Source organism: Salmo salar, chromosome 25 (assembly GCF_965601325.2).
Source record: "Salmo salar chromosome 25, fSalSal1, whole genome shotgun sequence".
NCBI lineage: Eukaryota > Metazoa > Chordata > Actinopteri > Salmoniformes > Salmonidae > Salmo > Salmo salar.
This window is the reverse complement of record NC_138315.1, coordinates 15,365,133-15,390,374: the sequence shown is the minus strand read 5'-3', so window position 1 is coordinate 15,390,374 and position 25,242 is coordinate 15,365,133. Positions and strand designations below refer to the sequence as shown.

Here is a 25,242-nt window from a genome sequence, read left to right as displayed (position 1 = left end):
CTACCTAATTTAGACATTAAGACCTACATGCATGGGAAAACATTCAGTGTTGAAATATGAGTAGATGAACTGCATCCTCTAGTTAGCCAATAGTTGAGTTGTCAAAGTATTGTAACCCAGAATACATTTTCTGGTGGATTTATACAAACTGGGTACAAATTGTGCCATTTATTTTGATCTGAATCTAAGCTATAGGCCTAGCCTTATGCCAAAGGGATTTTTGAATGACTGTCCAAATGTCTGTTGTCAACAGGTGGACACTATGTTGCACAGCATGGAGCTCAAATGACATCCACAGCATTCTAAGGGTTCAACCACTGGCTTGCGCAGGGGCTTGAATTTGGTTGCTTGGAATGTATTGGCTACATATTTATGCAGAATGTTTAGGAAATCATCCCTCCTTGCCAAAGAGAGAGGGCTAACACTCCACGCTTTCCTGGCTTTTTTAAATATGAAAACGCTTGTAGATCAAGTGCGCTCAACGCAAGATTATGCTTTTATTTTAAGAGGACCATAGTTTTTGTGTGGTGTGTTCACTACCAAGTTAATGGTGACGCGTATGAGAGCATGCACTGAGATGCTGCTGTAAAGTGAGAGCCGTGTCTAGTAGCCTGGTTCTTCAGACTATCATAAGGAAATGAAAGTGCCATGACAACCTAGATCTTGTGGATTAAGCTTTTCCAGGTTACGAGTTGGTTCAGAACAGTTTGAGGGGTGTTTCTCTAGCACCCGTCTGTGTGCTTCATTTCAACCCTAAAATCATTAGGCTATCTGAAGTAGATGATGATATTTGGCATTTAAGTTGAGTATTATTTACTGTTACGTCATCCTTGTTACATGACATTTCTCAAGTTACTTCATGTTGCACTGAAATATCTACTGGCAAGCCATAACGTTACCACACTCCATCACCTTAACCTCGCTTGTTTTAGTTAGGCTATATTGTAAATTATGGCTGGTGTTTCATTTTGTCACATTATTTCAACTTTTCAACTTTTTATTAACTATAAAATGTTATTGTCGTGCATAACTGCTGCTTATTACAGTATTGGTGAAGAATAGAAAATACCTTGTTCCACTTGGGCAGTTGTTACATACAATTATATTAAATCAAATGCATCTTTCCAAAAGGAGATGCATTGTTGCACTGCACTGTCCTGGGTTTGTACATTGATTCCCTAGAGCCCAAGTGCACCACATTTATTTCACCTCTACTCCACAAATGAGCTTAAGGGGCATCCATCTTGGGTGTCTTGGAACCTGCTGTGGTATCTGATCCTTTGTCCCCAGGGTGTTGTCTTTTTCTTTCTTTTGTGTATTTCACTTGAGAGAGACTGCCTGCATCTGGTGTTGCAGCATCCACAGACTGCAGATGAAAAGCAAACTCTCTAATAGATTACAGGGTAGTTGACATAGAATGGTAGCACGTATATTACAAGTAGGCTATGACCTGGCAATGAAATATTTTTCTTGCAGTGGACATTTTTGTAAGATGAACAGGAGTGTTCTGCTTCTCAGGGGAATTTGAAATTGTAGGTGAGGAAAGTGGATTGGAACGATGGGTAGCCAGATGGTTCTTTTGGATTTTGATGTGAAGCCAGTACAGGGAACAAATTACAATTGCCATGTCACTGGTGGCAGCACTTTAAAAACAGTAGCACTAATGAGCGATCAATGTAGGGGAACCATTATCTGGCCTAATTTTAGACAGTCTAGCTCTCGCATACATTTTTTCAGAACAACCTATTTTGTAGTTTAGTTAATAGGTTGATGTAAGGGTGTTTGATTTTAAGAGAACTGCCAGAGAAGAATTTGATGTACATGTTTTTTCTCTGTTCCAGCTCTGATACGTTGGTGCTCTCTGTTAAAGCCAAGTGAAACAGCCAGGCCCAGGTCCCTTGGGCCTACTACACTTGTGGGAATTGTCTTGGAGACAGGCCTGCATTGTTCTCCAGGCTCATATTAGACAAGGTGGAGGAACTGTGTCATCTTGTCTGTGGGTGCTGTAAACCACAAGCTGGTGGGAAACCACCATGAACTGTACTGACGAGAGTAAAGGGGCTTGTACTGGACACACTGACTGCTTGAGGAAACCTGATGTCTGTAAAGGATATACAGTGAGGGGAAAAAAGTATTTGATCCCCTGCTGATTTTGTACGTTTGCCCACTGACAAAGAAATTATCAGTCTAATTTTAATGGTAGGTTTATTTGAACAGTGAGAGACAGAAGAATAACAACAACAAAAAATTCAGAAAAACACATGTCAAAAATGTTATAAATTGATTTCCATTATAATGAGGGAAATAAGTATTTGACCCCATCTCAATCAGAAAGATTTCTGGCTCCGAGGTGTCTTTTATACAGGTAACGAGCTGAGATTAGGAGCACACTCTTAAAGGGAGTGCTCCTAATCTCAGCTTGTTACCTGGATAAAAGACACCTGTCCACAGAAGCAATCAATCACATTCTAAACTCTCCACCATGGCCAAGACCAAAGAGCTCTCCAAGGATGTCAGGGACAAGATTGTCGACCTACACAAGGCTGGAATGGTCTACAAGACCATCGCCAAGCAGCTTGGTGAGAAGGTGACAACATTTGGTGCGATTATTCACAAATGGAAGAAACACAAAAGAACTGTCAATATCTCTCGGCCTGGGGCTGAGGGAGTTGCAATGATCATGAGAACGGTGAGGAATCAGCCCAGAACTACACGGGAGGATCTTGTCAGTGATCAAGGCAGCTGGGACCATAGTCACCAAGAAAACAATTGGTAACGCACTACGCCGTGAAGGACTGAAACCCTGCAGCGCCCGCAAGGTCCCCCTGCTCAAGAAAGCACATATACATGCCCGTCTGAAGTTTCCCAATGAACATCTGAATGATTCAGAGGACAACTGGGTGAAAGTGTTGTAGTCAGATGAGACCAAAATGGAGCTCTTTGGCATCAACTCCACTCGCCGTGTTTGGAGGAGGAGGAATGCTGCCTAGGACCCCAAGAACCCCATTCCCACCGTCAAACATGGAGGTGAAAACATTATGCTTTGGCGGTGGCGGTGTTTTTCTGCTAAGGGGACAGGACAACTTCACCACATCAAAGGGACGATGGACGGGGCCATGTACCGTCAAATCTTGGGTGAGAACCTCCTTCCCTCAGCCAGGGCATTGAAATGGGTCGTGGATGGGTATTCCAGCATGACAATGACCCAAAACACACGGCCAAGGCAACAAAGGAGTGGCTCAAGAAGAAGCACATTAAGGTCCTGAGGTGGCCTAGCCAGTCTCCAAACCTTAATCCCATAGAAAATCTGTGGAGGGAGCTGAAGGTTCGAGTTGTCAAACGTCAGCCTCGAAACCTTAATGACTTGGAGAAGATCTGCAAAGAGGAGTGGGACAAAATCCCTCCTAAGATGTGTGCAAACCTGGTGGCCAACTACAAGAAACGTCTGACCTCTGTGATTGCCAACAAGGGTTTTGCCACCAAGTACTAAGTCACGTTTTGCAGAGGGGTCAAATACTTATTTCCTTCTTTAAAATGCAAATCATTTTATAATATTTTTAACGTGTTTTTCTGTATTTTTTTGTTGTTATTCTGTCTCTCACTGTTCAAATAAACCTACCATTAAAATTATAGACTGATCATTTCTTTGTCAGTGGGCAAACGTACAAAATCAGCAGGGGATCAAATACTTTTTCCCTTCACTGTACATCTTTGGCTTTTATTTAGGCGTTTCCTCCACCCTGTCTTTAACTTTACTGGATAGTTGAGCAGAATTTAGAAGATTTATGGCAGTACCTGAGATGTAGATTCACTTTTGACCGACATTGCATTTGGTAAGATATGTAAATAATCAGTGTCTCTCTGGCATTAGTTCTGACAGAGGAAGTGTTGCAGCAGACTTGATGCACTGACTGAACAGGTGTTAAGAGACCTCATAGCCCTTTGTTGATACAAAATGGAGCGGTTGTTAGAGCAAGGCCATGTCAGCTGTCTCCCAGTGGCCTTTAGGCTTGAGGGAGACAGTCCAATCCTATTCTCTGTCTAGGATGTAGCCTACTCGTTGAAATCCTTGTTTACATGTGAAATGATAAAGATCTAGCATAGGCTATTATCGAAACTCGTACACTACATGACCCAGGGGTATGTGGACAGCTGCTTGTCGACCGTCTCGTTCCAAAATCATGGGCAGTAATGTGGTGTTGGTCCCTACATTTTGCTGCTATAAGTCTCCACTCTTCTGGGAAGGCTTTCCACTAGATGATGGAACATTGCTGCGGGGACTTGCTTCCATTCAGCCACAAGAGCATTAGTGAGGTCGGGCATTGATGTTGGGCAATTAGGCCTGGCTCACAGTCGTGGTTCCAATTCATCCCAAAGGTGTTCGATGGGTGCTGAGGTCAGGGATCTGTGCAGGCCAGTCAAGGTCATCCATGACTATCTCAAACCATTTCTGTATGGACCTCGCTTTGTACACAGGGTCATTGTCATGCTGAAGGGCCTTCCCCAAACTGTTGCCACAAAGTAGGACGCACATCGTCTATAATGTCATTGTATGCTGTAGCTTTAAGATTAAGGGGCCTAGCCTGAACCATGGAAAAACAGCCTCAGACCATTATTCCTTCTCCACCAAACTTTACAGTTGGCGCTATGCATCGGGGCAGGTAGCATTCTCCTGGCATCCGCCAAACCCAGATTTGTCCGTTGGCCTGCCAGATGGTGAAGCGTGGTTCATCACTCCAGAGAACGTGTTTCCACTGCTCCATAGTCCAATGACGGCGAGCTTTACCTCTCCAGCCAACGCTTGGCATTGCGCATGGTGATCTTAGGCTTGTGTGCGGCTGCTCGACCATGGAAACCCATTTCATGAAGCTCCCTACAAACAGTTATTGTGCTGACGTTGCTTCCAGAGGCAGTTTGGAACTCTGTAGTGAGTGTTGCAACTGAGGGAAGATGACTTCTAGGTGGTTTCGTTCTGTGAGCTTGTGGCTTATCACTTTGCGAATGAGCCGTTGTTGCTCCTAGAAGTTTCGACTTCACAATAACAGCACTTACAGTTGACCGGGGCAGCTCTAGCAGGGCATACATTTGACGAACTAACTTGTTGGAAAGGTGGCATCCAATGACTGTGCTACGTTGAAAGTCACTGAGCTTTTCAGTAATGCCATTCTACTGCCAATGTTTGTCTATGGAGATTGTATGGCTGTGTGCTTGATTTTTATACACCTGTCCGCAACGGGTGTGGCTGAAGTAGCCTAATCCACGAATTTGAAGGGGAGTCCACATACTTCTATATTACACAAGTGTCTTGATATAGAGCACCTAGTGTTATGTTTGGTTTGCCTTGAACACTCACCATGCAGAATGTGGTCAGCCACGTACTGGGATTAAGGTATTTTTGTGTTTATAAAATGTTATCTGAGTATAAATTTAGGACATTACATCTCCCTTTCTCTGTTCAGACATGAAGTAACCAGACATTTTGAAATTGACAAGGGAACAATCCTCATTAGTTTTGCTTTATCACATCATTTAGTTCTAAGTGGATAGCTCTTTGATAATGCCTTTTAACAGATTCTCTGCAACCTTTTTTATGGTTGGGGTATTCCTCAGGACTAATCTTCAAGTGTATTCTGAAGGTCTTCAGGATTCCTAGTCAATCCCGATTTGTTATCTTGCAGTTAATCCTTAAGTCTAAGCTGTTACTAAGAACATAATTTAGTTGTTTGATTTGTAGTTTTAGGACCCCTTTAAACCCCCAGGAAGAATGACAACCCTTTTACATTTTCTGACAAGCGAGTACTTATTTGGTCGTTTTCATACTGTCATTCCCAAACATTCTGTAAATGTGAAAATTCTATAGCAATATAGTGGCAAAGCAGGCTGTGCGTTTGGACAACTAATAGACAATGGAGTAAATAAAACCTAAACATCGGCCTCATCCAGGATGGGAGTCTACAGACCGGTGTGCCGTAGCCAACCAGAGCTACAGTAGGCCTTAATGCAAATAAGCCATTTGCCACAAGGGCCAGCCATCATTCACTTTGAACTGGACTGAGTTTTTACAGGCGGTAGCAACAGAGTGACTTTAGATCAGGGGTTCTTAAACTTTTTTAGCTTGGGACCCAAATGATAAATTCTGTGTTTTTCCTGGGACCCAAGTTTAGGAACATATGCAACTATATGTAAATATTGGTACATTTCATTGCCCTTATGCCTAAAACAAATGCAATATAGACAAAAACAAATAACAATGAAATGGCCATATAAATAGCTAGTCATGTTTATTTCCCCCATTTTAAAAACTCTTACATATCTGTCTAGGTTGGAACTGTTGCTGTTTAAAATTAAATGAATAATTTTCATTCTGAACTGGAACAAACTGATAACAGAACAGACACGCAGGCTTTTTGATAGTGTTGCACCAAGTAACAGTACAGATGAGAAATGATCAGGCCTACTGTACATCTTACTGTATAAATTATTGTAGAAAGAAAGCCAAGGTTGGAGCTGCTGCTGTTAAAATAGTCTATTTTTTTTTATTATTCTGAACTGGAATAAACTGATCCGGGCTGTATCACCTGCGGCCGTGTTTTGAAGTTTAATAGGGCTGTGCAGAATTATCCCAGCGTCGTCCAGGTTTGGCCGGGGTAAGCCGTCATTGTAAATAATGATTTGTTCTTAACTGATTTGCCTAGTTAAAGGTTCATTTCAATTTGTTTTTTAAACAATCACACAGATGTAGACCGTTAAAACACACACAGTCCTAATTAGAGGTGTTTCAACAAGCAGGTCTATTTTGGGCTCAGTTTCTGACAGTATAACACTGAGGTCATGCTCAGCATTGAGACTGTTTCTGTACTTGTTTAAGTAATCCAGAGTTGAGAACCCTGACTGACACAGGTATTTGGTGCCAAACAGGACCAGAACATCTACTGCTTTCTCAGTTAGGCAGGAGACTGCTTCCTGCTGTAGATGAGCAACCCAGAACTGTATGAGTGTGTTTGCTTCAAAATGTATCTTGCTTCAATCAGTTTATTCCAGTTCAGAATAAAAATGATGACTTGTATTTTAACAGCAATGGTTCCAACCTAGACTTGTTTTCAACAATCATTTCTACAGTAAGATGTACAGTAGGCCTGATCATTTTTCAACTGTACTGTTACTTAGCTAGCTACTGTTAGGGTTGCTTGCTTTGGATAACGTTAGCTGTGTACAAGGCCAGGGGATTGTTTGAAAGAGAAATTCACATCTAACTACAATGAGATAGTACTCCCTTATTTCTGCTTATCATCACCTTTTATAAAATGACATCAGTGCCTTGCTAGCTGACTTTTCCACTGTCGAAGCACTGTTTCCTGACGCATTCTGCCCTGTTCTGAAATAATTCTCTGGGTATACTGTCATGCTGTGGATGTTTGGTGTGATAGAGCCTGGATTCGAACCAGGGACTGTAGTGGCGCCTCTTGCACTGAGATGCAGTGCCTTAGACCGCTGTGTCCGCTGTGTCCATGTGTTAACTATTTAACTGTACTAGAATGCTTAAGGCCGCAAAAAGTTTTACTATCGGCATAGCTTCTTTTTTTTTTTTTTTTTGGGGCAAGGAAAGTGTCTGCCAAAAATGTAATCTCGGTGCATCACTACTCTTGATCCAGCAGGGTATTCTGCTGTTACCAAGCAAATGCTTGATTTTGGATGAAGCAAACCACTCTGCTAGATGACTAAGTAGCTACTAAATTAGCAAACCAAATGCACAACTGGTAATCAAACTTATCCCAGAGGCTGTTCCAAGACGCTGCCGGCGGGAAGGGGTATTTGGAGTGGACTTCATCCAGCGCCTCAGAGTGTGTATTACTTGCTAATGTTCAGTCCCTGGACAGTAAAGTAGACGAGCTCGGCTCCCCGATGTCTATCTGGGGACTGTAAAATACTGGTTTACGGAATCATGACTCTCCTTATATACTGTGCCCGTCCATACAGCCAGCTGGGTTCTCAGTACATCGAACAGACAGGAATAAAGAACTCTCCGGGAAAAAGAGGCGGAGGTGTATGTTTAATGATTAACCACTCATGGTGTGATTGTGATAACGTACAGGGACCTCACGTCCTTTTGTTTAACCGACCTAGAATACCTCACAATCAAGTGACGACCGTATTACCTCTCAAGACAATTCTCTTATGTTATAGTCACAGCCGTGTATATTCCCCCTCAAGCCAATACCACCACAGCCCTCAAGGAACTACACTGGACTTTGTGTAAACTGAAAACCACACATCCTGAGACTGCAATTTATTGGAGCTCGGGGCTTTAACAAAGCAAATTTGAGGAAAACGCTCCCAAAGTTCTATCAAGACATTGCCTGTAGTACTTGCACTTCAAAAACAAATTTGTTACTCTCCCTTCCAGGATGGCTACAACGCCCTCCCTTTGGCAAATCAGATCATTGCTCCATTCTGCTCCTCCCTTCCTATAAGCAGAAACTCAAACAGGAATTACCTGTGCTAAGGTCTATGCTATACTGGTCTGACCAATTGGATTGTTTAAAGATTTGATCATGCAGACTGGGATATGTTCCGGGTTGCCTTCGAGAATAACATTGACGTGCACAATGACTGAGTTCATCAGGAAGTGTGTAGGGTGGGTTGTTCCCACTGTCTATTAAAACCTACCCAAACCAAAAACTGGATAGATGGCAGCATTTGCGCAAAACTGAAAGTGCAAACCACCGCATTTAACCACGGCAAGGTGACTGGGAATATGGTCGAATACAAACAGTGCAGTTATGCCCTTCGTATACAATCACAGGCAAAATGTCATTACAGAGACAAAGTGGAGTTGCAATTTACCGCCTCAGACATGAGATGTATGTGGCAGGGACTCCAGACAGTCAGATTACAAAGCGAAAACCAGCCATGTCGCGAACAGTCTTGCTCCCGGACAAGCTTAAACACCTTCGCCTGCTTAGAGGATAACACGGCCTGCTCCAGAGGACTGTGGGCTTTCATTCTCCGTGGCCGATATCATGAAGACGTTTTAATCGTGTTAACCCTCGAAAGGCTGCCGGCCCAGACGTCATCACTAGCTGTGTTCTCAGAGCATGCACAGACCAGCTGGCTGGAGTGTTTACGAACATTCAATCTCTCCCTATCCCAGTCTGCTGTCCCTACTTGCTTCAAGATGTCCACCATTGTTCCTTTACCCATGAAAGCAAAGGTAACTGAACTAAATGACTGTCGCCCCATCGCACTCACTTCTGTCATCATGAAGTGCTTTGAGACGCTAGTTAAGGATTATCACCTCCACTTTACCTTACACTCTAGACCCACTTCAATTTGCATACCGCCCCAATAGATCCACAGATGATTGTATTGACATTCCCAGCCTTAGTTACTTTCATCCATTTTTGTCCAGAATATTGAGTCATTAACTGAAAGGGTGTAACCTGAATAGGGCTGGGTGGTATGCCATATTTTACTGTATACCGGTGTTGATGTACAGACCGGTTTGAGTTTTTACTTTATCTTCTATAAGTGTTTCAATGTTTGGTTTGTTAAATAGACCCTTTTCCTGTACACAACACACTGACGCCACTCACAGATGTATTTGTTGTTGCTGGCGTTCAATAAGAACTGGTGTTCTGCCACCAACTTGCACACATCTCCCTCGTTTGTAAACACAGAAAGGGGTCTATGTGATACGCAACTCTGGTGCGTAAATTCCGTTTTGATAGTTTACTCCGTTTTATATTTGACTCATCTCTCTCCCTGCTGCTGCATGCCACTAACCACACCAAGCCCTGCCCCCGTCACTCAAGGAGAGAGCAGTTGTTGGACCAAGCACTTTCTTGCCGTTCACTCTGCATGGGCCGATGGATGCAACAATGTTGGTGATATGCTGCTTTCCACAAGCGTTCTATAATTACACTATTTGTTTGTGCATATTACTGTTTGCTAGTTTGTCTTTTATTAGCAAGGTTTTGCTCAAATAATTTGTTAGCTGCTAATGCGAATCGCTAGCCTGCTAAATGTTCTAAGAGTCAGAGCAAACATAGCTAGTTGGCTAATACAGCCTGGTACCGATTCTGATGTAGGCCTAGATAAGATACCGTTGCACAAACATGCTTATCAGCGAGTAATAGCCAACATATTCATTCACCTAACTAGCAACGTGAAGTAAGGGAACATGTAATGTAACATCTAATTGGGGCCACCTGGAAACACTGACCAACACTGGTTCTTACTCTGTCAATAATTCCTCACTGACTTATTCATGTCAGACAATTTATTCTAGGTCCTTCCCACTGTTTCCAACTATAGAATAATCATAATTTCCATGATTCCAATAGTTCACCAATTAACTAGGTCTAGATTTTTTGGGGCTTGTATCATGCTTTGTGGCACAGTGTGGAAATGATGATTAAAAGTGCATAAATGTATTTTTGTTTAGAGTTCTATTGAAGCCCCATTTTGAAATAACTTATTTGTATTGCCACCCTAGGGTCATGAACTACTCAAAGCATATTGAGTATTTATTATAAAAAAAATCGAATACCGTCAAACGTGACAAATCGGTATATGATATTTTGTCCCTATCGCCCAGCCCTAATCCTGAATGGGTAGAGGTTGCAAACAATATACCAGTCCAGGCTGTGAGTTACAACCTGATAGCAGTATTTTTGGGACTACCAGGAAATGTATTGGTGAGTTATATTAATCATGCATTGAACTGCATCCATCTACTCTGCCAACAATGCCTTACTGTACATCATGGAATTGAGTCAAATATAACCTATTTTTAAAACCTTATAAAGTTGGTTTTGTAGCATTAACTGGGAATTTGATTTTTTTGACTGATTTAGGATTATCTGTTTCATATCTGCGAAATAGTTACTCAGTTGTACTTTAAAGTGTCTGTCCTATATACACTGCTCAAAAAAATAAAGGGAACACTTAACCTCTTACATCTAGACGTTCCGCTAGCGGAACACCTGCTCCAATATCCAATGACGGGCGTGGCGCGAATTACAAATTCCTCAAAAATCCCAAAACTTCAATTTTTCAAACACATGACTATTTTACACCATTTTAAAGACAAGACTCTCCTTTATCTAACCACACTGTCTGATTTCAAAAAGGCTTTACCGCGAAAGCAAAACATTAGATTATGTCAGCAGAGTACCCAGCCAGAAATAATCAGACACCCATTTTTCAAGCTATTATATAATGTCACAAAAAACAAAACCACAGCTAAATGCAGCACTAACCTTTTGATCTTCATCAGATGACAAGCCTAGGACATTATGTTATACAATACATGCATGTTTTGTTCAATCAAGTTCATATTTATATCAAAAACCAGCTTTTTACATTAGCATGTGACGTTCAGAACTAGCATTCCCACCGAACACTTCCGGTGAATTTACTAAATTACTCACGATAAACGTTCACAAAAGACATAACAATTATTTTAAGAATTATAGATACAGAACAACTTTATGCACTCGCTATGTCCGATTTTAAAATAGCTTTTCGGTGAAAGCACATAGCCCAGCCATCACGGCTAGCTATTTTGACACCCACCAAGTTTGACCCTCACCAAACTCCGATTTACTATTAGAAAAGTTTGATTACCTTTCCTGTTCTTCGTCAGAATGCACTCCCAGGACTTTTACTTCAATAACAAATGTTGGTTTGGTTCAAAATAATCCATAGTTATATCCAAATAGCGGCGTTTTGTTCGTGCGTTCAAGACACTATCCAAGGGTGACGAAGGGTTACGCGCCCGACGCGTTTCGTGACCAAAAAATTCTAAATATTCCATTACCGTACTTCGAAGCATGTCAACCGCTGTTTAAAATCAATTTTTATGTTATTTTTCTCGTTAAAAAAAAGCGATAATATTCCGACCGGGAGTCGTTGTTTACTTTCAAAGACGAAAGAATAAAAACATGGGGTCGCCTCGTGCACGCGCGCGCCAGTCTCTGTACCTTGACCGACCACTATCAAAATGCGCTAATGTTTTTCAGCCAGGGCCTGCAAAGCCACGATTCAGCTTTTTGCCGCCTTCTGAGAGCCTATGGGAGCCGTAGGAAGTGTCACGTAACAGCAGAGATCCCTTGTTTTGGATAGAGATGATCAAGAAGGCCAAGAAATGGTCAGACGGGGTACTTCCTTTACAGAATCTTCTCAGGTTTTGGCCTGCCAAATGAGTTCTGTTATACTCACAGACACCATTCAAACAGTTTTAGAAACTTTGGAGTGTTTTCTATCCAAAGCTAATAATTATATGCATATTCTAGTTTCTGGGCAGGAGTAATAATCAGATTAAATCGGGTACGTTTTTTATCCGGCCATGAAAATACTGCCCCCTATCCATAACAGGTTAAACAACACAATGTAACTCCAAGTCAATCACACTTCTGTGAAATCAAACTGTCCACTTAGGAAGCAACACTGATTGCAAATAAATTTCACATGCTGTTGTGCAAATGGAATAGACAACAGGTGGAAATTTATAGGCAATTAGCAAGACACCCCCAATAAAGGAGTGGTTCTGCAGGTGGTGACCACAGACCACTTCTCAGTTCCTATGCTTCCTGGCTGATGTTTTGGTCACTTTTGAATGCTGGCGGTGCTTTCACTCTAGTGGTAGCATGAGACGGAGTCTACAACCCACACAAGTGGCTCAGGTAGTGCAGCTCATCCAGGATGGCACATCAATGCGAGCTGTGGCAAGGTTTGCTGTGTCTGTCAGCGTAGTGTCCAGAGCACGGAGACAGGCCAGTACATCAGGAGATGTGGAGGAGGCCGTAGGAGGGCAACAACCCAGCAGCAGGACCGCTACCGCCGCCTTTGTGCAAGGAGGAGCAGTAGGAGCACTGCCAGAGCCCTGCAAAATGACCTTCAGCAGGCCACAAATGTGCATGTGTCTGCTCAAACGGTCAGAAACAGACTCCATGAGGGTGGTATGAGGGCCCGACGTCCACAGGTGGGGGTTGTGCTTACAGCCCAACACCGTGCAGGACGTTTGGCATTTGCCAGAGAACACCAAGATTGGCAAATTCGCCACTGGCGCCGCGCCCTGTGCTCTTCACAGATGAAAGCAGGTTCACACTGAGCACATGTGACAGAGTCTGGAGACGCTGTGGAGAACGTTCTGCTGCCTGCAACATCCTCCAGCATGACCGGTTTGGCGGTGGGTCAGTCATGGTGTGGGGTGGCATTTCTTTGGGGGGCCGCACAGCCCTCCATGTGCTCGCCAGAGGTAGCCTGACTGCCATTAGGTACCGAGATGAGATCCTCAGACCCCTTGTGAGACCATATGCTGGTGCGGTTGGCCCTGGGTTCCTCCTAATGCAAGACAATGCTAGACCTCATGTGGCTGGAGTGTGTCGGCAGTTCCTGCAAGAGGAAAGCATTGATGCTATGGACTGGCCCGCCCGTTCCTCAGACCTGAATCCAATTGAGCACATCTGGGACATCATGTCTCGCTCCATCCACCAACGCCACGTTGTACCACAGACTGTCCAGGAGTTGGCGGATGCTTTAGTCCAGGTCTGGGAGGAGATCCCTCAGGAGACCATCCGCCACCTCATCAGGAGCATGCCCAGGCGTTGTAGGGAGGTCATACAGGCACGTGGAGGCCACACACACTACTGAGCCTCATTTTGACTTGTTTTAAGGACATTACATCAAAGTTGGATCAGCCTGTAGTGTGGTTTTCCACTTTAATTTTGAGTGCGACTCCAAATCCAGACCTCCATGGGTTGATAAATTGGATTTCCATTGATTATTTTTGTGTGATTTTTGTTGTCAGCACATTCAACTATGTAAAGAAAAAAGTGTTTAATAATATTATTTCATTCATTCAGATCTAGGATGTTATTTTAGTGTTCCTTTTATTTTTTGGAGCAGTGTATGAGCGATTATAAGAAATACTACATTTTGGGGCACTAAACTACTTCCATGTACATGGAGTATACAAAACATTACACTAACAAAACACAAAAGCAGATGAGCGTGCTTTGTAATATTCCTAAAACCATAAATGTACTACTAGTAAGAAGTAATGTGGTATATTTAATTTCATACATTTTGTGACTGAAGTCTTCACAAAAATATTACAGATGAGAGAAAATCACCTGCCCCTTTAAGTGTGGGAAGTTACCGTGGTAACGTGACTAGTCATATGTGCATGTGAAATTGAGTATGACCAGCTGCAGCTTTTTTTTTTCTCTTCCCCAGCAGTTGAAACTTAAACATTGATACTACATGACCCAAAAGTATGTTTGTGTGTGTGGACAGCTACTAGTCTGTTCTTATTCCAAGTGTTATTTCATAGTTATGATGTCTTCACTATTATTCAACAATGTAGGAAATAGTAAAAAATATATAGAAAAACCCTGGAATGAGCAGGTGTCAACTTTTGACAAATGGAAGTGAAATGCTCACTCTGTGGAGCCCTGACCACCCGCCAACATGGCTGGTGTTAATTTTAGGCCCTGAAAGCTGTGATCCCTTATTGATGTCATTTGGTAAATTCACTTCAACCAGTGTAGATAAAGGGGAGGAGACTGGTCAAAAGAAGGACATGAATTGTCTGTGTGCCATTCAGAAGGTGAATGGGGAAGACAAAATATTTAATTGCGTTTTGAACGGGGTATCGTAGTAGGTGCCAGATGCACTGTTTTTCCTAATGTTTGGTATACTAACATTCATTTAAAAAATATATATATTTGTACTGATCCCGGCCTACCTTCAGATGAGCCGTGTGAGACTCGTGGGCGTCCTAGAGCAAAACAACACATGTTTGTGAGATTCTCACCTTTCCATAGACGGGTCATATTAGTGCGTAGCCCAAACTGGACGCTACAAACAAGTTGGTAGTCGGTACCGACTACTAGAGTAAAACCAAGAACATCACTGTGTTAGTGAGGGGCTCATCTTTCCATTGAGTGGTCATATTAGTTAGTATGCCAAACTGTTGGGATGATAGATGTTTTCAATTTTTCGAGCGTCTCGTGGTCTGACAAACACAGCTGTACCTCGGCCACCTTCCACCGCAGATTCGAAAGGCTGCCCTTCGGTAGATTGAGATGCAACAAAAAAATGACTGACGCAGGGAGCAGTGGGAGAGGGAGGAGCAGCATGAAACAGCTGAGATTCAGACTTTCTCTCAGTACTGGTTTTCATATCAACTTTATTTAGTTGTCCAGAAGCCAAAGGCACAATCCTAGTCGTATTTAACAACCCGTCCTCGTTGTTGCATGTTTACATTTTCCCTCAAAGTTTCGAACGGAGATGTTCATCTCTGTCACATGAAACGGCTCGTATCAGATGCGTCTTTTTAGAACGGTGTCTTCCCGCAAATTGGATTTTGGCAAATGTTTGAAAATGTGTTCCAGTCTCTGCTTCATTACTGTAGTTTCATGTTCAATAATATGAGAGGATAGGCTTGCTATTGTCGCATGTTTTTTATTTTTTTATTTAAGCTTTTAATGAAAAATGTCAGTTCCTTCCATGCATAGTATTTTCTGTTTGGAACAAATTTAACTGTTTGTTAACCGGTTAATAGGGGTTGGTTAGTCGGCAACGAAATTTACCAAAATTTGCGTCTCTTGTAGGAAATTTTGCGAGCCAGTGCTAACTAGCGTTGGCGCAATGACTGGAAGTCTATGGTACTGTATCTACTAGCATGCTAGCAGTTACCGTAGACTTCTTAATTTCGCTAACGCGATTTAGCAATTGCACTAATGCTAATTGGCAACTTTCTTCAAACTGCATGCAGAGACCTAAACATGGTATCCACGAGTTCATTGGACTCTGGGGAAGTAGATAAAGGGCTTCATTGCCAAAATCCTGAAGTATCCCTGTGTCAGCCTGAAACTGAATTAGCTGTATACCTGGTCTCAGTTATGGTCGAAGCTTCAGATCAAGTCAATGAAATGCAACAGTTTTCAGATAGGGGTGGACTTCAGTGTGCTTTCTGTAGTTTGTCTCAATTTTGTCATGAAGAAATTGTAAAAAGAGCCAGACATTCTGGTTTTCCTTGTATAGGCCTAAAAGAATAGGTAGACGTAGGTATACATTAAGATAGAGTTCAGTAAGGTGCAACATAAAAATTGTGATGTTACATTGCCTGTCCCAGTGACCCCCCCCCCCCCCCCCCTCCCCATACAAGACTGGAACACAAACAAAACTCAAGACACTTTCATTTGGACTGCATTGCCTCATTAACATCTCACCTTTAGAACGAACACAAGGGGACAGCTGTGTTCCCTTAACAGCTGTGAAATATGATTGACTGAAAAGCCTTTTTTGAGGCTTGGCGTCCTACTCTGTAATGGTCACCATTCATAAAATGTCTTACTTAAACGTTTCAAATAAAGCCTGACATAGAAGTGATGATCATGATGCAGTCAGGTCTACTCTGCAGCGTTGGATGACTGAGAGGAATGTGAGGATGTAAGGAACAGTAGGCAATAAGTGGTTAATATTCTGTGACTGTGTTTCTCTTCTCTTCCAGGCACCATGGAGGAGCTGCACAGCCTGGACCCCCGGAGACAGGAGCTGCTGGAGGCTCGCTTCATGGGCGCGGTCACTGGCACTGGGGGCAGTACCGGGGGCAGCACTGGCAGCACCAGCGGGGGAACCAAAGTGTGTGCGCTTGCCTCACCCCTGATACCCATACACTTGGCTGCATGTTTTCAGCTAGTCTAATTGTCTGTCAGGCTTATTTTGTGTAACTAAAGTAAATAGTTGTCATGGTTTCTTTTCAGAAGAATGTTATGACGTACTTCTGTTTTTGATTTCAGGGCATGACTAACAATGACTGCTCAAATCAAAGTTTTGGAAGCCTGGGGTCCTCCAGTGACAAAGAGTCAGAGGTATGTTTCTTAACATGTTCTTACAGTTTTAATGAAACATTATATAATGAATCAATGTACATGTTTGTTTGAACAGGCTCTTGTCAGACAATATAACTGGTTTCCAAGGCTTTTCTGTTTTAGTTTTTTTGTCTTTGATATTCCATCCTTTGTTTGGATTAGACCTATGTTTTGATTGGATGTTAGATGTGGGCTGGTTGGTGTGAGCAGGGAGATCCCACAGGGGGAGAGGAGCTGGACCCTCATGGTCCTCTGTCACTGGTGAAAATGTCAGACGCAACCTAAGATGGAGCTAGCTCTAGAGAGAATAAAAATGTGCGGAATCTTGTTGTAATTAAACTGCCTTCTTGTGACGCATCATGCCACAAGCTCTCACCTCTCTGTACAAACACGGTCTGCGCCAGGGCAGCCTGATCACAGGCGTCATGCTGCATCTGCGCCTCCCTCCACGCTGTTTTCCTGTGTTTGGCAGCACAGCTCTACGCTAATGAAGGCAAAACACAAATGGCTTCCAACTTGGGAGGGGCTCCAGTGTCGCAGCCTGTTTGTGTGGGGTAGTGGGCTCCAACATTGTCTGGAATAAAGAAGCCTGAAGCACTGCAGTGGAGTGTGTGCGTATACTAGCAACCCGACTGTGCAGGTGACTGTCTGCTCCCTTCCATTCTGTACAGTTTGACTGGTTTAATAAGTCACTGATGGAGGCCTATGTGTGAGCATGATCGAGGGGGGGGAGAGGAGGCAGAATAAATCCTCTCTGGCCGCCTCTGCTGCTGAATCTGCACAGATGTCACCCACACAGATGCTACCATACGTCATACACTCCCTAATGATGCACTGTTGACACACTCAATCAGACTAGCACCTGTCAGCAGATTCTCTGCACAAGGCTCTGTCCTGGCCCTGGGGTTTTGCATAAATATCACGAGGATTCCTCTGCCCGGTTGAAATTGGCTACTCCTTTTTGATTTAGTCTGGGTTTTCTCAGTTTAAGCATTTTAATATTTTTCTTTTGTAGGGCAGAAAGAATCCTCATATGTTATCTTGTTGGTTGGTAATTCATTAAATTGGTTGATCATGGTTATTCCTTGTTATTTGGAGATCTTGTTTTTTTTCCCACTCATAAGTTTAGCTCCTGAAGGCTTCGTTTACACAGGCAGTCCATTTTTAACTAATTGGTCTTTTGACCAATCAAATCAGTTCTGAAAAAGATCTGTGATTGGTCAAAAGATCAGAATTGGGCAGTGTGTGTGTACTCTGTCATTGAGATTTGAATCAGACATTAGAAAAGGCTAGTTAATCTTTGTGCCACAGTTACCTGCTGTAGTTGCTTTTCTTGTCTTTATTTCTCACAGCCTGTGGCCCAAAACTGCCAACAGGCTGCATTGGCCATAGATAAACATCCTCTCTCAACTGTTGAAATTCTTCCATTACAGTCTTATTAAGCTTTCCAATACAATGAATCTCTGTCAAAGCAGGCTAATTATAAACGGTATTAGTTATGTATTTCATTACATTGAACTCATTCTCTGTACCCCTCTTGTTCTTGTGTTTGCAGAGCTCCGATGTGAAAAGGGGGAGCTCTCCTGCATATTCGGTAGGTACTCCATTGTATTTGGAATACTAGGCTATGTTCCCCTTCATTTGTCATCTGCTGGGTGGTAGACAGCAGTGGTCGGTCAGTTCACCTACATTCAGGAACTCCCTAGCAGGCTGTAGGTTAGGCATTTTGCTGCTGCTACAGTATATTCACAACGCTTTTGTTTTTCAAAAGTCATTACATCCTCATCTTGACATTTCAAGGAATCAAAGTAACTGTACTTGTACAACCTACCAGATGATGATGATGGTTATTGGTTAAACTCAGTTTTTCTTGGACAGACTCCTGAAAAGAAACACTCTGAATCATCCAGAGGAAGAAAAAGGAAACCTGATATCCAATCAGAGAGCAGCCAAGGTAACTTCCCTTAAGCTGTTTCTGTTATGCTCCGGGTACATATAGTCACTGCTGTATGATGGCCATAATTTATAAATGAAAGTCAAATGGTAAATGTATTTTCTCTCTCACAGGGAAGTCTATCGGGCGAGGACCCAAAATTAGTGATTATTTTGATGTAAGTTACATGAGTTGGGAGCATGCTAAATGTTTTTTTTTAATGAAAGTTCTACTCTTAATGTCCCTGTGTGCTGGAGCACCACGTTTGGTGTTCATCTGAGAGGTGTTTTTGTTTTGGAGAATATCAATGAAGCTCCATTTCACTCAGAGGCAGTAAACAGAACCTAACATAAAGGAGGCTTTCTGTGCCTCTGTTTTTGCCAAGTGGCAGGCAATGATGGCACTCACACTGGTGGCCTCTCTTTCTCCAGTTCCAAGGAGGGAACGGGTCCAGTCCTGTGAGAGGTCTCCCCCCAGTGATCCGCTCACCCCAGAACTCACATTCCCACACCGCGCAGGGTTCCAGTGTAAGTTACCCCATATCCACTTCAATTAATTTACCGCTTGTTGCCATTTGAAACAGAAGACGGTAAGTATCCTTGTCCAGGCCAGAACAGCCCAGAGCCAGACCGGCCTATTTTAAGCAGTCTGTTTTTATAAGTAATATTGATGGTACAATTAGATATGCAAACAATTGTTGTCCCTTGTGTTTCAGATTAGGCAAAACAGCTCATCTCCTACGAGTCTGTCTTTTGGGGACCATGTGATGCATCCTAAGCAGCTAGCAGTCAAATGTGTGCAGGTGAGGATGACATCCATTAGTATGTGTATTCAGCACTTTTTGAATAACTGACATTGTGTTGGAGCATTTTAAGAATTTGTTCTATTTGTTTTTTGCTGCAGACTGACCTGACGGGGCTCAAGTTGGCTGCCCTTGAAAGTAACAAGAACCTGGACCTTGAGAAAAAAGAAGGCAGAATAGATGATTTGCTTAGGGTAAGAAAAGCTGTCTAATGAGCACAAAGAGAACCTCAGCATAAACTCAATGAGGAACTTAAGAACTTCAAGTGTCAGTGATGTAGTACTCTGGCACAACTGAACACGGATCACTTAAAACACAGCTCGGTGTGCTGCCAGTGGACTCAAAGTACATACAATAATGCATGTTATCCATGCTAGACTGGCCGTCTTAATTCTGTTTAGAGGTCCTGGGTGTTAGAATTGTATTGATTAACCTAATGTGTGTTTCTCCATAGGCAAACTGTGATCTCAGGAGACAGATAGATGAACAACAGAAATTACTTGAAAAGTACAAAGAACGCTTAAATAAATGCATTACCATGAGCAAGAAGTTGCTCATAGAAAAGGTACTTTCATTTCAAAGTGGAATGTCTAAAGCCTGGCATGTCTGGCTTTTGACATTGTGCCAAGTCTTTTGCATTTCTGTGTGAGTAATCAGGTATTGCTTATCAGTCTGTGATGTCTGACATTGTGCATATGTTGCTTAGAGCACCCAGGAAAAGCAGGCGTGCCGGGAGAAGAGTATGCAGGACAGACTACGATTAGGCCATTTTACCACTGTACGACATGGCGCCTCCTTCACAGAGCAGTGGACAGATGGCTTTGCCTTCCAAAACCTAGTCAAGTGAGTACCTTAGTCTCCAGGTCAACTTAACTTTCAACTATGATGTGGTTGGCAAGCTACATGTATTTCTCTTTCAACCAGGTATCAAAGACATCTGTAGAATTAGTACAAAATTACCCTTTTTATTCTAAAGCCTTAGCCAGGGTTAAACGCAAGCGTAGCGGAAATGGTATTGATTGGATATAACATCTTTATCTGCAGACAGCAAGAGTGGATAAACCAACAGAGGGAGGAAATCGAGAAGCAGAGAAAACTCCTAGCAAAGAGGAAACCCCCATCCTCCAGCAACTCCCAAGCACCAACCACAAACTCTGAGCCAAAGCAACGCAAAACCAAGGCAGTGAACGGAGCGGAGAACGATCCCTTTCTCAAGCCCAGCCTACCTCAGCTGTGAGTGTCCTTGTCCTCCTTACTTGTGGCTAAGCCTAAACGCACAAGACGCTAGATATCTATGAACATGTATGCCTGATCCTGCTGCTTTCATTGGTCATTTTGTTGGTTCATTCCGAAGGTTGACTCTAGCAGAGTACCATGAGCAGGAGGAGATTTACAAACTGCGACTCGGGCATCTCAAAAAGGTCAGTGTGTAGATGCCCAACCTGGCAGGGCCAGGCAACATGAGATGACCTTTCATTGTTTCATATGTCACATTGTTCATCAAGACAATGAAATGGGGATAAGACATCCTGATATAGAACCACTATTAGTTTGACTGCCTAGAGATTCTGTGGATTCTTAAAAAAAAAATGTTTTAAACCTTATAGTATATTGAATTATTAGTTTTCCTAGGGATTAAGCATCAGACGGATTTCCCTAGACAGACTTTCTACCACGTCAACCGTTAGTTTTTAAAATGACTTGTCAGCCTCAGTGTAGAAGTGGGTTTTGATGCGCTCCCCTCTCCTTGTAGTCAGTCCTCTGATGTTCCTCTTTATGTCTGTTTGTGTGAATCATTACAGGAAGAAGCTGAAATCCAGGCGGAGTTGGAGCGTCTGGAGAGAGTGCGGAACCTTCACATTCGGGAACTTAAGAGAATAAATAATGAGGACAGTTCACAGTGAGTCTGATCACTGGAATGAATCTCTGTGACGTCAGGGCATACGCACAAGGGCTCCTGCTGACAACCATAGATTGTTCAGTGTGGCAGTAATGGCCATGTCATGGTGTTTTTCACAGTATGTTAAAAATCATTCTGGATGTCAGTTTTCCATTCTGCAACTTGAGGTAAAATGAGCCAGTGTTTTTTTTTTTTTCACCCATTAGCATTTCAGTAACAAGGTCCGACTTAATGTCTTTATAGGGATTAGTCGTCTTTGTGTTGGTGGAAGTCCTACCATTTGACTAAGTTCGTAATGAATTGCTAACTTTTATATTTTTTTCTCTCCCGCTAAAGATTCAAAGACCATCCGACTTTGAACGAGAGGTATCTACTCCTGCATCTTCTGGGAAGAGGAGGCTTTAGTGAAGTTTACAAGGTGAGTCTATCGGAGTTTTCATGTGTCATCAGTTGCATCTGCAAGTCTTTGTTTGAATAGACCAGTCAGAACTCTTCTGTTTATTATAGGCGTTTGACTTGATTGAGCAACGGTATGCTGCTGTGAAAATTCACCAGCTCAACAAGAACTGGAGGGAGGAGAAAAAAGAGAACTATCACAAGTATGTTCAACATTAAATAATTGCCACTTTTGCCATGTTCTGTTCATCAACACTGTGAAAAGTAACTTTTTAAAAAGCATTGCTCTGCTTTAGATCATTTTAGAAAAGCAGAGTCAGTTTTATGAATTACTGTAAGAATGGCACAGTTTTGTGTGTAATTCGCTGGCTTTAAGCCTTTGGTTTTTCTAGTCCGTAAGCTTAGTGTCTGGGTTAGCCAATCAATCAGTCATACCTCCACCTCTCTGCGCTCTTACTGTCTTGAGTCATTCCTTTGGTTGCCCATGGTAACACTGCTCACCTTGTTGCAGACACGCCTGTCGAGAGTACCGAATACACAAGCAGCTGGACCACCCCAGAATCGTCAAGCTGTATGACTACTTCTCACTGGACACAGACACGTAAGTGACCCTTCCTCATTATACTGACCATATGTCCTCATGACATCCTCTCATCACTGCCTTTTACACATTGCCCTCACAGGTTTTGCACAGTTTTGGAGTACTGTGAAGGAAATGACCTGGACTTCTACTTGAAGCAGCACAAGCTGATGTCAGAAAAGGAGGCCCGCTCCATCGTCATGCAGATTGTGAATGCTCTCCGATACCTGAACGAAATCAAGCCCCCCATCATCCACTATGACCTCAAGCCAGGTGAACAGACACACTTCACACACTGCAGGGATATTATGGTTACCTTTCCATCTGTAAAGAGAGCCTCAGAGAACACAGGATATGTGCTCATTTGTTCTGTTCCAATTTCAAGGTAACATCCTGCTTGTGGATGGCACAGCTTGTGGGGAAATCAAAATCACAGACTTCGGTTTGTCCAAAATCATGGATGATGACAGCTACGGTGCGGATGGCATGGACCTGACCTCACAAGGAGCAGGGACCTACTGGTAGTGAACTGCCACCATATATGGATAAATATGCAGTGTGCCTTCAAAGTATTCACACCCCTTGACTTATTCCACATTTTGTTTTGGTACAGCCTGAATTCAAAATGGATTAAGTAGAATTTTTTTTTTCTCTCACCCATCTGCACATGATACCCCATAATGACGATGGTAAAACAAAGGAATTTTTTTTGCTAATTTAAATACAGAAATATGAAATTTACGTAAGTATTCACACCGCTTTCCTTTGACGTTCCAATTTGAGCTTGGGTGCATTCAATTTCCTTTTATCATCCTTGTCACTACAACTTGATTGGAGTCCACCGGTGGCCAAATTGTATGGACATGATTTAGAAAGAAACACCTGTCTATATAAGATCCCGCAGTTGACAGTGTATGTCAGAGCAGAAATTCTACCATGAAGCCCAAGGAACTGTCAGTAGATCTCTGAGATTGAATTGTGATGAGGCATATATCTGGGGAAGGGTATAAAACAATTTCTAGAGTGTTAAGTTTCCTTTCACCACAGTGGTCACCATCATTTGTGAAAAGATGACAAATTATGGAACTACCCAATCTCAGGCTAGAGCTGGCTGGCCAACCAAACTCAGCAACCGGGGAAGGGTATAAAACAATTTCTAGAGTGTTAAGTTTCCTTTCACCACAGTGGTCACCATCATTTGTGAAAAGATGACAAATTATGGAACTACCCAATCTCAGGCTAGAGCTGGCTGGCCAACCAAACTCAGCAACCGGGTAAGGAGGACGGAGGTGACCAAGAACCCAATGACCACGCTGACAGAACTACAGAGTTCCTTAGCTGAGATGGGAGAACCTGAAGGACGACAGTCTCTACAGCACTTCACCAATCTGGTCTTGATGGGATAGTGGCCAGACGGAAGCTACTCCTGAGAAAAAAACAAATGACAGCATGCCTGGGGTTTGCAAAATAGCATATGTACGACTCCAAGCATAAGACAAAAGATTCTGTAGTCTGATGAGACAAATGTAATTCTGGCCTGAATGCAAAGTGCGGTGTCTAGAGAGAACCAGGCACAGCTCATCACCCATCTAACACCATCCCTACTGTGAAGCATTGTGGTGGCAGCATTGGGATGCTTTTCAGCAGCAGGGACTTGGAGACTGGTAGGGATAGAGGAAATGGAGCCAAATACAGAGAAATCCTTGATGAGAACCTGCTTCATAGTGCAAATGACCTTTACATTTGCGTTCCAACAGGACAATGACTCCGAGCATACAGCCAAAGCAACACTGGAATGGCTTCAGAACAAGATTGTGAAAGTCCTTGAGTGGCCCAACCAAAGCCCAGACTTGAATCTCATTTAAAAATCTGTGGGAACACTTGAAGATTGCTGCTCCCCGTCTAACTTAACAGAGATTGAGACAATCTGTATGGAAGAATGGGAGAAAATCCCCACATCTAGATGTACAAAGCTGATAGACCTAACCAAGGTGACTCAATGCTGTAATTGCCACCAAAGGTGCTTCTACAAAGTATTGACTCAGTGGTGTGAATACTTATGTAAATGTGATTTCTGTATTTCATTTTCAATAAGTTAGCAAACATGTCTAAGCATGTTTTCACTTTGTCATTATGGGGTATTGTGTGTAGATAGGTGAGAGATATATTTTGAATTCAGGCTGTAACACAACTTTAGAATAAGTCAAGGTGTACGAATACTTTCTGACGGCTCTGTATCAGGACCAGCACATGATTTTGATGATATGATGCTAGACTTATGGACAGATTTTTGTTTTGTGTTCTCTCAAAGGTACTTGCCTCCTGAGTGTTTTGTTGTTGGCAAAGAACCTCCAAAGATCTCCAACAAGGTGGACGTGTGGTCTGTTGGCATCATCTTTTTCCAGTGTTTATATGGAAGAAAAGTAAGTGTTAGAGAACTGGCTTTATCGACTAATAAAATAACTTATTTTCGCAACACTTAACTCGTCGCCTTATTTTTATCTTTCAGCCATTTGGTCACAATCAGTCTCAGCAGGATATCCTGCAGGAGAACACAATTCTTAAAGCAACCGAAGTTCAGTTTCCTGTCAAGCCTGTTGCCAGTAATGAAGCAAAGGTCTGTGGAAGAAGTTGTTCTGAATATTACCATCTGACTGCAATTGTCACTTCTATTTAATATTTTGGGATTGTTTTATGATTTAGCAATTCCTGTATGAACATTGCTTTTGTTGAGACCTTTAGTGTTCA

The 25,242-nt window shown here is 42.6% G+C and overlaps 1 protein-coding gene across 1 annotated transcript in view; it reads left to right on the top strand.

The window, feature by feature from the left end:
- The window catches only part of LOC106586220 (serine/threonine-protein kinase tousled-like 1-B), a 29,555-nt gene that overhangs the window by 2,706 nt on the left and 1,607 nt on the right, over positions 1 to 25,242 (top strand). The window contains exons 2-21 of the mRNA XM_014173257.3: positions 16,523 to 16,653; positions 16,812 to 16,883; positions 18,439 to 18,477; positions 18,762 to 18,837; positions 18,951 to 18,994; positions 19,248 to 19,343; positions 19,532 to 19,618; positions 19,720 to 19,812; positions 20,073 to 20,183; positions 20,325 to 20,461; positions 20,663 to 20,851; positions 20,973 to 21,039; positions 21,421 to 21,518; positions 21,855 to 21,936; positions 22,026 to 22,117; positions 22,426 to 22,515; positions 22,598 to 22,767; positions 22,880 to 23,015; positions 24,806 to 24,917; positions 25,004 to 25,111. Of these exons, the coding sequence (XP_014028732.1) occupies positions 16,523 to 16,653; positions 16,812 to 16,883; positions 18,439 to 18,477; positions 18,762 to 18,837; positions 18,951 to 18,994; positions 19,248 to 19,343; positions 19,532 to 19,618; positions 19,720 to 19,812; positions 20,073 to 20,183; positions 20,325 to 20,461; positions 20,663 to 20,851; positions 20,973 to 21,039; positions 21,421 to 21,518; positions 21,855 to 21,936; positions 22,026 to 22,117; positions 22,426 to 22,515; positions 22,598 to 22,767; positions 22,880 to 23,015; positions 24,806 to 24,917; positions 25,004 to 25,111 (2,030 nt within the window). The remainder of the gene's footprint in view (positions 1 to 16,522; positions 16,654 to 16,811; positions 16,884 to 18,438; positions 18,478 to 18,761; positions 18,838 to 18,950; positions 18,995 to 19,247; positions 19,344 to 19,531; positions 19,619 to 19,719; positions 19,813 to 20,072; positions 20,184 to 20,324; positions 20,462 to 20,662; positions 20,852 to 20,972; positions 21,040 to 21,420; positions 21,519 to 21,854; positions 21,937 to 22,025; positions 22,118 to 22,425; positions 22,516 to 22,597; positions 22,768 to 22,879; positions 23,016 to 24,805; positions 24,918 to 25,003; positions 25,112 to 25,242) is intronic.